Source organism: Gossypium hirsutum, chromosome A11, assembly GCF_007990345.1.
Source record: "Gossypium hirsutum isolate 1008001.06 chromosome A11, Gossypium_hirsutum_v2.1, whole genome shotgun sequence".
Taxonomy (NCBI): Eukaryota; Viridiplantae; Streptophyta; class Magnoliopsida; order Malvales; family Malvaceae; genus Gossypium; species Gossypium hirsutum.
The window spans coordinates 24,886,864-24,899,493 of record NC_053434.1 but is presented as its reverse complement, the minus strand read 5'-3'; the positions used below and the strand labels follow the sequence as shown (position 1 = coordinate 24,899,493).

General features: G+C 31.2%; 1 protein-coding gene across 2 annotated transcripts; it reads left to right on the top strand.

The window, feature by feature from the left end:
- Positions 1 to 7,283: 7,283 nt before the first annotated feature.
- On the top strand, positions 7,284 to 12,172 carry LOC107912990 (calcium-dependent protein kinase 28). Of its 2 annotated transcripts, XM_016841388.2 has the most exons (12): positions 7,284 to 7,876; positions 8,480 to 8,610; positions 8,823 to 8,864; positions 8,999 to 9,110; positions 9,204 to 9,282; positions 9,842 to 10,011; positions 10,407 to 10,533; positions 10,641 to 10,756; positions 10,865 to 10,972; positions 11,057 to 11,119; positions 11,243 to 11,416; positions 11,628 to 12,172. In XM_016841388.2, the coding sequence occupies exons 1-12, from the start codon at positions 7,499 to 7,501 to the stop codon at positions 11,790 to 11,792; spliced, it is 1,665 nt and encodes a 554-aa protein (XP_016696877.1). In that variant the 5' UTR covers positions 7,284 to 7,498; the 3' UTR covers positions 11,793 to 12,172. The 2 variants fall into 2 exon arrangements, with proteins under 2 accessions (XP_016696877.1, XP_040937365.1); XM_041081431.1 differs by lacking the exon at positions 11,628 to 12,172 and having other exon boundaries at positions 11,200 to 11,349.
- The last annotated feature ends 458 nt before the right edge of the window (positions 12,173 to 12,630 follow it).

Sequence of the window (12,630 nt, the reverse complement as noted above, 5' to 3'; positions counted from 1 at the left end):
TAAATTATATATATATCCATTGGAAACGTGTCTACCTTACCTTCTTATATAAATTAAAAACAGGACAGTGGGAAGCTTAACTATATTGAGGCAAGAAAAAAATAAGAAAGAAAGAGATGTGTTTACGATGTTATAACATTCACATACATCAATTCAAGCTAACTACGTTGATGTTGAAAAATTGGGGTATAGAAGATGTTAGAAATGAGAGAAGGAAGGAGGCAACCATTTTTCTTTTTACGTTTTTTACACTAATTCTTTAAACCATTAATTTTATCTTAATATTTTTTATAGAAATGTAATTTTCTCAACTTTTATCATAGAAATCATGTTATCATATTTATGGAAAAAATTAGATTTTAAAGAAGATAAATTTTGATATACCAAATATTGAAATCACTTTTCAACTAATTAAATTTCACGAAAAGTGATCACTCTCCGTCATACCGAATTAGTTAATATTGTAATCTAGTAAATATTATCAGTTAAGGATTAAACAGTGAATTTAAAAAATTTATCTAAGATACATATTACATGTTATATAAGAAGGATTCATTTACAATACTATAAAATTACTTAGTTTTACCTCTCGAATAAATTTTTACACAAGTAATAATTTAACAATTTGACAGTTGAATTTATCAACATAATTATATTTATTATGTATGTAAAATTTTAAATTAATTTGATATTTTTATCATCTCATTAAGAAAATTATCTTTATCGTTACATTTAAGATATATATTTCTTTTTAGTGGTTTGAAAGTACACAATCACCACTTTTGGGGTTAGATTGTTGTTGAAGTACTCCCTTCTATTTTGTGTTATTTGGCTTTATGGAGGGATCGCATTTTTTTTCTCAAAGCTTCCATTTGATTCTCTAAAAGAGTAGCCTGTTATTGAGGATGAATCATCTAAGGACGATATTCCTCATGATTTTGGATAGTTTGCACCTCTAGAGTAAGGTAAGGATGAATCCCCGACGGAGGTGGGAATGGCTACTGATTATGACATAAAGTGTAACATTTGGTTGGCCAGTAATTTAGATATTAGTTGCTACTGGCCATAAGGATCATATGGTTGATTTGCAAGCAGCTGAATTGAGAGGTTTTGCTGAATTTGAGTGTTGTGGGGATGAGGGTTCTGACTCTAATCTCTTCTTCTTCTCAGCTTGCAAGGATATCTGGGTTGGCTTGAGCCATACTCAATCTTCACTAGTTGTACTAATTGTTGATATAAAAAATGAGAGTGATGGTTGATGATGGTTCATATGGTGATTGTGTAAAAAGTCGTAGAAATTGGTAAAGGAAAAAAAGTTGAACAGTTGATTAAACAAAGTAACAATTAGTATATTCGTATCGTCCTTGCTCGATGGGTTCTAAAGCTATACTTATGGGCTATTTGAGTGAATCTCTTGATGCTAATTATCCCCTTAAGTTATAGTTTGATGAGCCATGTTAAATTTCAAATATATGCCTTTAATATGGTTAAGAAGAATCTTATATTCATAAATTGGCTTAAATAGATCATTATGGAACATGATAAGGTCTACAGGTAATGCAAGTGAATGAACAAGTGTCATTAAAAGTAAGGTGTCTCTGGACAAAGTTGCTTTCCGCAACCAACTTGATTTGTTATTCTTTAATCAAAATGGTTGACTTAGAAAAGCTTCATTCAAACAAAGTGTACACATAATATATATATACATTATTTACCTTCATTATTTAGCGACGTGAGATTTATATCTCATTCACATGTGAAATTGAAAAATACAAAATGAAAGAGAATATATGCATGGAGACGACAAAAATGGGTCTTGGTTAATAATTTGTCCATCCTCGCTGAAAATTTGAACAAGAGAGGAATATTTGCATATTTTTTTAAAAAAAGTTAAGGATGAAGTGGAAGAAGATTTGAAGTAAAATTAATACGTGTTCATTTGTTATTCGTCAGGCTACCATCTATAAATCAGCGTCAATTATTAATGGGAAAATTAGTATCTGAAACTTCCCCAGAAGTTGGTAAAGATAAAATATAGGAATAGGAAAACGTAGAATATGCATTCAAAGCTTAAATAAGACGTCCATGCGCATTGTTTGACCAACTTTTTAAGATCTTCTTTCGTTTTCCAGTCCATTTCTGGCTGTACGATTGCATCACTTATACATTCTAATTCGTGGTAATATAATTCAAAATACCAGGTCCTCACTCTCACTATTTCTGAATCCTTGACCGCCCCCAAAAATCAAACCAAGCTTTGCCATTCTCTTTCCAAGCACCATTATCGATTCCCAAATTTGTTTCTTTATATATATTTGGATATTGTAGTTTTGAGTAATTAGAGTAAATGTGAATAAATATTATGTGTATTAATTATTTGAGGTTAAATTAGCTGGATATGTAAAAAAAAATACGCGTTTTTTTGTAATAATTGAAAAATATTTCCAGATAAACATGTTTTTATAATTTCTCTCAAAAAAATAATTTATTTCCCTAAATTAAAAAAATCAACTTATTTTACTAATACATAATTTTTTCGACATATTTTACTAATTTAACCATTATTTGAATAGGAATTTAGATTTAAATACCCAATTTTATAAATTTGGTATCTAAAAATTATTGAAATGGAATTTTGGTATTGGATGAATAATAGTAAAAATCCAAATAATAAATCGAGTCGATAAATTTACAGATATAATTAAGTAAAAAAACAGTAAAACTCCAATCATCTGCCATTTCTAATAATAAATAGTATATTAGCATCAATTTAGAGTTAGAACTGGAAAATCAAAGATTTGTTTCATACTGGAGAAGTGATGATATTTGGACACGTTTTTGATAAATTATGAAGTGGCTGAAAAGTCCAAGACTTGTGTGTGTGTTTCTTTAACAGCTTTTGAAAGTGGGGCTCCATCTATCTCTATATATACCGTTATTTCAACACGTTTAATGAAATGACTTCAATCCTGACACAAATACTCGTACACAATATCTGAATAATTAAATAAGTAAATGCCCTCATTAAATTATCAATTTTTATTTAATCACTCAATTATCAATAAATTTTTTCTAGTAATTCAACTATAAAAAATTATAAAATAATTATCTAATTATTCAACTTTTTCTGTTTAGTCACCTATCGTTAAATTGTCAACGGAACATTTTATAAGAATACATACTAGATTACATAATTAATGCTCTATTTTAATACTATTTTATTTTACTTTTCCCTAAGTTTAGTTATATTTGATGTAACAAAGCAGATTCTCTAATAAAAACCATGGCCATCAATTGAAAAGGGAAAGGGAAAAATATACTTTTTATGGTATTAGTGTACGTATCTCATACGAGTTTAGGTTTCCGGTCCTTACACTTGCTTGTTTAAAAAAAAATTCTTCTCTTAACCACTTCTTCTTGAATATCCGATCAACTCTTATCTAATTGTAATTGGAAATACTAAGGCTATCTTCCCAAACACTCGCAAGCCAAACAATCCTCTAACCTTGGCCACCATCCATAACTCCATCAAACTTACCTCCACCAATTATCTCTCTTGCAAATTTCATATTGAATCCATCCTCATAGGTTATGACTTGCACAAGTTTATTAACGATTCGCATCTCTCCACCTGTCACCATCACCGTCAGCAATGCAATTTCCCCCAATCTTGCATGTCAAACATGGCTGAGACAAGACAAACTTTTGTTTGGAGCACTGGTGGGCACGATTTCACCTAACCTTGTGCCACGCATTACTCAATCAAAAACGTCTCGTGATGCTTGGCAAGCCCTTGCCAACACTTATGCTTGTCCTTCTTATGGACATATCAAACAAATCAAAGACAACTTGAAAAGCATCTCCAAAGGATCATAATCTATCACTGACTATATGCAAGCCATAAAGACCAAAGCAGACGAACCTGTCACCCTTGGGAAACCACTTGATCATGAAAACTTTATAGTAACTTAGCAACTTTCCTCTTTAACATTAACTTAGCTACTTTTAAAATTGGAATAATAGTAACTTTAACCTTCAACATTTATACATTGTGTAATTTGGTTTTGTTTGCAATTTTACTTTTCATTGAGACATTGAGGGCTAAATTTAAAACAATGTGAAAAGATGAAAGTTATTGTATTGAACTTTTGCGTGCTTTCATTTTTGGTATATTTTCAATCATATTTAGCTGACTATTTCTTTTTAAGCTTTTTAGGTGAAAGGGTCATAAGGAAAAACAAAATTACAAAAAAGATCAAACTACATGATGTGTTAATGTTAAGGGTTAATTTCTTTAGAATCAAAACTAATTGACATAATGTATAATGTTGAGGTTAAAGTTGCTATCATGCTAATTTTAAAAGTTGTTGCATCATCCTTCTTTTAGTCATTTAATGGCATTGGTCGATGTCCAAAAATGATAAAATCAAATAGTTAGATGATCGTTTCGTAACTTTTCATAATTAGATGATAAAAAACGGAACTTACCAATAAATACTAGTGTAGTTTACCCTAAGAATTATTAACGGTAAAACCCAAGGTTATTAAAATATTAGTAAATATACGTCTCAATCGTCCAACTTCAAAAAGTTACAAAATGGTCACTAAACTATTTGAAAGTTTTCGTTTATCATTGGGCTGTTAAAATCGCTTATGTATGGCATTTTTTGTTTACATTGCCTACACCAATCGAAAGCGCTCATTTCCCTGTAATTTTTTTTCATGAAACAGATTTGAACATCATGAATTTATGAATCAAAATCCAAATAGCTTTCTACTTTGATCATTGACACTGATCGCCAAATCGACTTGGATCTAAGGTATGTTCTTCTCCTCGTCAATAGATATTGATCCACTGTTTCATTGCTAAATCGTCGCTTGGAGTTCGCTAGTTGAACTTTAAAAAAAACCCTTAACAACCCAGTGATTTAAAACAAAAAATTTCTAATAATTTACTAACTTAAAAGAAAAGTTGTGAATAGTTCAATGATTATTTTATAACTTTAAATTCTAATAATCAAAACATAAACTTATAATAATTTAGTGCCCTTCACTCAATGGGTTGAAAAATAAAATATATTGTTATGTGACTTTTTGGTATTATATAAGAGATGGAGGTACATGAATGATGAAATCTATTAAACGTGGAGACACCCACACCTTCCTAACTTGCAAACCATTTATAACACTTTATTTTCTTGTGAATTCAATTCTAATTTATTTAGAAAATTACTCTTTTTAATAAATATTAATATTAATATAATAGTAATTTTCTCGTTCATTATTTTTATATGAAATATTTAAATAAAATAATTAAGAATGTAAGGTCTAAAAATTGAACATAAACTTATATTTAATTTTGCACTAATTAAAATTTTAACAAAAATCAATAATAATATATATATGGTGAAATGATAAAACTTTAGATTTTTCAATCAATCAAAGTTTCATTTCGATATATTTTATATATTTTTATTTTAATATACATAATTTATTATCTTTATCAACTGTATAAGTCACAAATCAACTCGACACTATCTTACAGTTATGACAAAATCATAATAAATAATTGTAGTGCATTTAGTATTGTGTTTATTATCAATGCATTTATATGTTTAAATTTCGTTTTTACTCATAAATTTTTTTACTTTTTATTTTAATATCAAACATATTTCATGTGTTGTTATGATTAATTAGTTTCAAACTATGCATTTTATTGTTTATTATATGTTATTTTTAAACATAGATATGTGTTCTTAATTCGTGATTTTCACACACATACATGTATGATAGGGTGTCTAGTCTAGGCGAGAAACAAGTGACTTTGATACCATATTTAAAATAAAGTATTCAACTATTGTTAAAAATGATTGAACTATGCAAATATGGTTTTTTTTCTGCCATACAGTATATAAAAAAAAGTATTCAGTTATTGTTAAAAATTAAAACTATTTTAAAATAAATGTGTTAAGAATTTTTAGTACTCTGGCAAAAAAAAAATTAAAATATTATTAAATAAAATAAAACACTTAGAATTAGTGTGTAAAAATTGTTTGAAATTATATAATTAAACACATATTTGTCACTTAATAAGTAAAATTTAATTATTCATTAATTTGAATAAAATTATTTTATCTATACTTTATATCTTATTAGCATAATTTTAATTTTTAAATATACTATAAGATTAATCTATGTTTAGAAATTATATATATATATATCTCATATAGATATAATAATTTAAGATATTATTTTTATCAAATAAAATATTAAATTACAAAATACAAATAAAAATTAAAAAATGATTTAAATTTATTTATGATATCAATCATAAAATTATAAAATAATTTTTATATATTCTTAAATATACATACAACCAAAACCGTATACCGTCAACTAACAAAATTAGTTTATTAATTATATTTAATTTTTAATTTAAAAAATCTAAAATAATAATAACAACAAAAAAAAATTCAAAAATAAGATTTAGTGTTATTAAACAACATAAGGATATAGATAGATAGATAATTCAATACTAAAAATAGGAGCAAAGGCATAATTAAAATTTGGGCTAGAAGGGCAAAAAAGTAAATTTACCATGATATGAAATTAAAAACTTAGAATATTTGGAGGAGTTAAACCATCATTTATGGGGAGAGTGAGAATTGGATTATAAAGTATTGGGTGATTATATTAAAATTTTAGGAAATGACTATAAATTTACCAATTTAGTCAACCTACCCTTGATTCGAATAAATTTAAGAAATTTGTATAACCACTTATAATAAATTAATTTTGGAATACGAGTTGTATAAATATTTAGTGTAAGAAATTATTTTGTTTTTAAGTGTTTATAACTAAAACACCAGAAAAGAAGATATAAATTACATCCAAACCTCATACAGAAAAAGGCAACATATAGAATCATATAATTGAGCTACTAAAAACAGCTTAGTTAGGTGAGGCAATCAAACACACAGAAGAAGAAAATCTCACAGCATTTTTCTTATTTTGGAGTTAACTATAAATCTTTATTATTATTATTTTTTTTATGATTTGAATTTAAGGATTAATATTTCATTAAATCAAATTATGCGGTGTTTTTAAAGTAGATACAACTTTAGAATTACAATTTCCATTATTAAGTTCTTGAGATTAAAAGTAAAAGGACTCATTTTCTAATATATAAGGACTTGAGAGACTGAATGCCGAATTAGACCAATGTAGGTTGTTATTTGGTCATAACATAAAATAATAAAATAAAAGCGCTTTTGACTATGGGCATGGCATTGGCAGGCAGCAGCTACACCACCATCTCCTTCTTCCCTTCTTCCTACCATGTTTCCTCTCTCATTGCCATTATCTTTGTTTTGGGGGCTTTTAATCATTTACCCCTTTACTATTTATTTATTTTCTTCTTTCTTCTTTTCCTATGGGATTCTATCTCTACAACTCATTCCTTTAGCATATCTTCTTCTTCTTCTTTGTTAACAACATCATGGGAGCCTGTCTCTCCACTACCAAAGTTATTGGCTCAAGCAGCAACGCCGCCGCCCACCACCGCAAACATCAACCCTCTGCCACCACTGTAACGGCCAATGAGAAGAAAGAGTCTCGAAAGCCAAATAATCAACAGGGTCAGCGGCAGCAGGTGAGGAGTTCTCAGCCTTTAAAGGTCAAAGGGAAGCCAAGTTCTACCAGACAAACAGGGATCATACCCTGCGGCAAGCGTACTGATTTTGGGTATCATAAAAATTTTGATCAGCGATACACCATTGGGAAATTGTTGGGACATGGACAATTTGGTTACACCTATGTTGCCATCGACAAGGCAAATGGGGATCGTGTTGCTGTTAAGAAAATTGATAAAAATAAGGTATTCTTTTTTAATGTTTTTCTCATCCTTTGCTTGTTTCTGCTTCTGGGTTCTTGGGATTATTTTGATTCACTTTTTCCTTTTGGCTATATCCGTAGTCTATTATATTCAAGGTGGGATTTTTCTTTCTTACTTCGGGTTAAGGTTATGGGAGTGTTTCCTTTCTCTGATTTGTAACCCAGTGAGGAGAGCTTGTTCTTTTCCCCTTCTGATTGGTCTCAATTAGAAACACCATCGACTTGTCTGTGGTAAAATTAGGTGGGTTAACTGCAATAACCTCGTCGAGCTATGAGGATTTTGAATCCATTCTTCTTCGGCTTGATAATCTTATTACTGTTTTAGGATCTTGGTATGACAATCTTGTAATAGCCATTTTGTTATAGCAAGTTTACAGCAATTGATTTAACTGTCATGATAGTTGAGCTAAAAATACAGTAGTTGCATCTGAAATCTAATATATCTTGCTGTTTGAACTGACCGTGAATTCAATAGAAGCATCGTAGAGATATTGAATGGAAGATGATGTATTTTTCACTCAATTAACTACTCAAAATTTGGTAGTCCTAATATGTCTTTTGCTTTTTCTTATGTGGTGGGGTGCAGATGGTTCTTCCAATGGCTGTTGAGGATGTCAAGCGAGAGGTTAAAATATTGGAAGCCTTGAAAGGGCATGAGAATGTGGTTCAGTTTTATAATGCATTTGAGGATGATTCTTATGTATACATTGTTATGGAGTAAGTTTTATGAATATCGTCTTCTTCTATGGCTGTTCTTTGGGTTCTCATTTTCTCTAATCATGTAATTTTCTTGTCTTCTGATGTTCACTTTTGAAAAAAAGTATTTTTTTTCCGTAGCTGGTGACACATCTTTGACCTTGGTTATGTGCTTTTGTATCAATCCTTCTATGTCTTGATTATATCACGTTGTCGGTGGTGTTTGATGCTAGGTTATGTGAGGGTGGAGAGTTGCTGGACCGGATATTGGCTAAGTAAGGATGCTTAATTAATCTTGGGACAATTTTTTTTACTGTATTTATGGTCCAAATATAATAATTAGTACTTCTCTTGATGGTTTCAATAGTGTCACAACCCGTAGTAATATGTTCTTATCATTTTCTTTCAGAAAAGATAGTCGTTATAGTGAAAAAGACGCAGCAGTTGTTGTACGGCAGATGCTCAAGGTTGCTGCTGAGTGTCATTTGCATGGCTTGGTGCATCGTGACATGAAACCTGAGGTTGCTGAACTACATTAACATGGCTTACATGCAAAATTTCTTTAGAAAGTCTTACCACTTGCTTATTGTTCTCTCAATGTTTCTTTACTGTAGAATTTCCTATTTAAGTCGACCAGAGAGGACTCACTGCTTAAGGCTACAGATTTTGGCTTGTCAGACTTTATCAGACCCGGTAAGTAGCATTTGCTTCGTGTAGAGATCTTGCTATTGCTCATGAAATAACTATGTATTAAAAAAAACCAGGATCCATCTACTGTGTTATTTAATTTTTCCTACTCTAGCTGTTACATTCATTTCAACTTTTTAATATTAGAATCTATCAATCACGGACACACCATGTCCCCTGCATATTGATTTGTGCCTGTTTTTGACACGGACAGGATGGAACATGTATCCAATATTTGGTCTTAACATATTTAACATCCAATATTTAACGCTATGCAGCCTATTTACCAAGATATTTGCAATGTAATTTAACTATTCCAATAATTTATTTATGTAATATAAAATGTTATATACTGATTATATTTATTTGCAAAACTTTTAGTATTAAAATATAATGTAAATGATTTTCATATCTTGTAGCATCATGTCCTTGTTTCTTTCTAAATTTGCGGTATCACTGTGTCCATATTGTGTTGTACTCTGTGCCATGTCCGTGCTTCATAGTTTATACTCATGCTACAAATATCCAACCCATGCAATCCTTAACCATGACTGACTAAATGCAGGGAAGAGGTTTCATGATATTGTAGGCAGTGCCTACTATGTTGCTCCTGAGGTGTTAAAGAGAAGGTCAGGGCCCGAATCAGATGTCTGGAGTATTGGTGTAATTACCTACATTTTGCTTTGTGGGAAGCGGCCCTTTTGGGATAAGACCGAGGATGGCATATTTAAGGAGGTGTAGTACTTTTCCAAATCATGGATCTTGATTTATCTTTTTCATTGAATTTTATGGGTTTCATTCATTTACTCATTTATTATTATCACATGTAGATAGAAAATTACTTTTGCACTATGTTTGTTTCTGCACTAGAGGCATTTCAATGGACTGATTGATGCACTTCATTATCCTTTATGCACTTGTTATGCATGTGTCTACGAGGAAAAAATATGGAAATTTTGTTTATCGTCCAAGTTACTTTAGCTGTCTTTTGTTTGCTCTGAATAATTATGATTTTTCTTATGAAATCCACTGATAATATGGGTCAATGATTTTTTTTCTTCTGGCTTTATTTATTTATTTAATGTTAATATTTTCTGGAAAATTCATGTGCAAAATGTCAATGAACTCAGGTTTTGAAGAAGAAGCCTGATTTTCGTCGTAAGCCATGGCCAACAATTAGCAATGGTGCTAAAGATTTTGTGAAGAAGTTATTGGTGAAGGATCCCCATGCCAGACTGACAGCTGCTCAGGCCCTATGTATGTGTTTGTTTCTCTCTTCATAAATTATTACTTTTAACGCTAAGGAAAAGGATGGAAAGTTTGCTATTATTTCTAGAATATCTGATTGTTTTTAGCTTCTCCAGCACACCCGTGGGTTAGAGAAGGAGGAAATGCGTCTGATATTCCTGTTGATATTTCTGTCCTTAACAACCTGCGACAATTTGTGAAGTATAGTCGATTGAAGCAATTTGCTCTGAGGGTAATCTAGTTTGTCTTCCCGAAATATTAGTGGATTGTTCATGGTCATAAACGACTGTTATTCCCTCCATTTTTCATCATGTTAAATATAATTATTATTACTGTGTAGGCATTAGCTAGCACACTTAATGAAGAAGAGATAGCTGATCTTCGGGATCAGTTTGATGCAATTGATGTGGATAAGAATGGTTCTATTAGTCTTGAAGAGATGAGACAGGTAAACATTTCGATCACATGTAGCATCTTTTAGGTTGCACCGAGCTTCTTTGTATTCGTCCTGATAAAAATGGTTGCTGTGCAGGCCCTCGCTAAAGATCTTCCTTGGAAAATGAAGGAACCACGTGTCCTTGAGATTCTTCAAGCGGTGAGTACAGGTTTCATGTTTTTAATCCAGAAGTAACTTTTTGTTTTCCTCTTTCTTTTGTAATTAGTTTTTCTTTCCAGTGGTTTTGATTGTTGTGGAGGTGTTTATTTCCTCTGATCTCAGATTGATAGCAACACAGATGGGCTTGTTGATTTCAAGGAGTTTGTTGCAGCAGCTCTACATGTGAATCAAATGGAAGAACATGATTCTGATAAATGGCAGATGCTTTCGCAAGCTGCTTTTGAGAAATTTGATGTAGATAGAGATGGGTTTATAACTCCAGAGGAACTTAGAATGGTAAGTGTTGTTTTTGGTGATATTTTTCTTCTAAAAACAAAGAAAAAAGTGTTTATCCCTGCAAAATTAGACGTATGTGTTTGTGGACTGCCCTTGTGTTGTGTCCCGAGAGGCCAATGTAATTGCTTGCAATGTCGACCTTTTTAATGAAGAATGTTACTAGTGTAATAAATTATGTTCTCTTATTCACATTGTGCAATCGTGTTTGCAGCACACGGGCTTAAGAGGTTCCATTGACCCTTTGCTTGAGGAGGCTGACATTGATAAAGATGGAAAAATAAGCCTTTCGGAATTCCGCCGACTTCTACGAACTGCAAGCATTAGTTCACGGAATGTACCTTGTTCATCTGATCAGCGGAATTCTCGGAAGTTATAGGTTATAATAGAAGTTTACGAGGGTTGATCAGTGGAGAGACAAAAAGAGAGCCAGGAGAATATAGAGGATTTTCCCAGATTTTGTGCTTGCTTGTATCCGTACCAGATCCCAAGTATGACTCCATATACCTGTCTTCATCAGCATGCTAGAGAAGGTTTTTAAACTCGAGTTCTGTTGGATGGAATCTGCAAGGTGTTGGATAATAAGAGTTGATGTTGGCAGTGGTAGCGAGATAGCTGCAGGTATATGGTCATACTAGGTATATGGTCATACTGTGTATATTTCTTTAGTTGGGTAGTTGTTGTTTGTACCCTCCAAATTTGTAACATGCGACTCACAGTCATTTATCAATGAATATATGCTGCATCGAAATTCGCTCATCCGTTTTGCCCCTCCAAATGGTATCATATTTGAACCGCGCCAGCCACTAATTGCATGTCCAACTATGATATTATTGTGGTTGGCATTCACGTGGGCAGAGTCTCTTTCTTTATTAGGTGTGAAGTCCATTCAATGCAGGGCTATCTACCTGGTTGGGAAGTGAGGCTTAACTGCTTAAAAAGGCAATGGTAATAACTATTGGGAAGTGAGGCTTAACTGCTTAAAAAGGCAATGGTAATAACTATTAAGGAAAACTGCTTCATGTTATATTTTAATCACTTATATTTGAAATGTTATGTTTTAGTTATCTATGTTATCGTTTCATTATGAAAGTCGTTAAAATCTGTTATCTTCCAAACGACAATTCGACATGGTAGTTAAAATAAGTTTTAAATGGCTACGTGAATATTCAGTCAAATAAATTAATTTATTCTTTAATTAAATAAATTTAATAAAT

What these genes read in the sequence shown, in the direction of transcription:
- LOC107912990 (XM_016841388.2), top strand. Translation starts at nt 7,499, where the DNA reads ATGGGAGCCTGTCTCTCCACTACCAAAGTTATTGGCTCAAGCAGCAAC. An exon ending in TATGTATACATTGTTATGGA is followed by an intron (nt 8,611 to 8,822) that starts GTAAGTTTTATG and finishes GTTTGATGCTAG; the next exon opens with GTTATGTGAGGGTGGAGAGT. An exon ending in GACAGCTGCTCAGGCCCTAT is followed by an intron (nt 10,534 to 10,640) that starts GTATGTGTTTGT and finishes TAGCTTCTCCAG; the next exon opens with CACACCCGTGGGTTAGAGAA.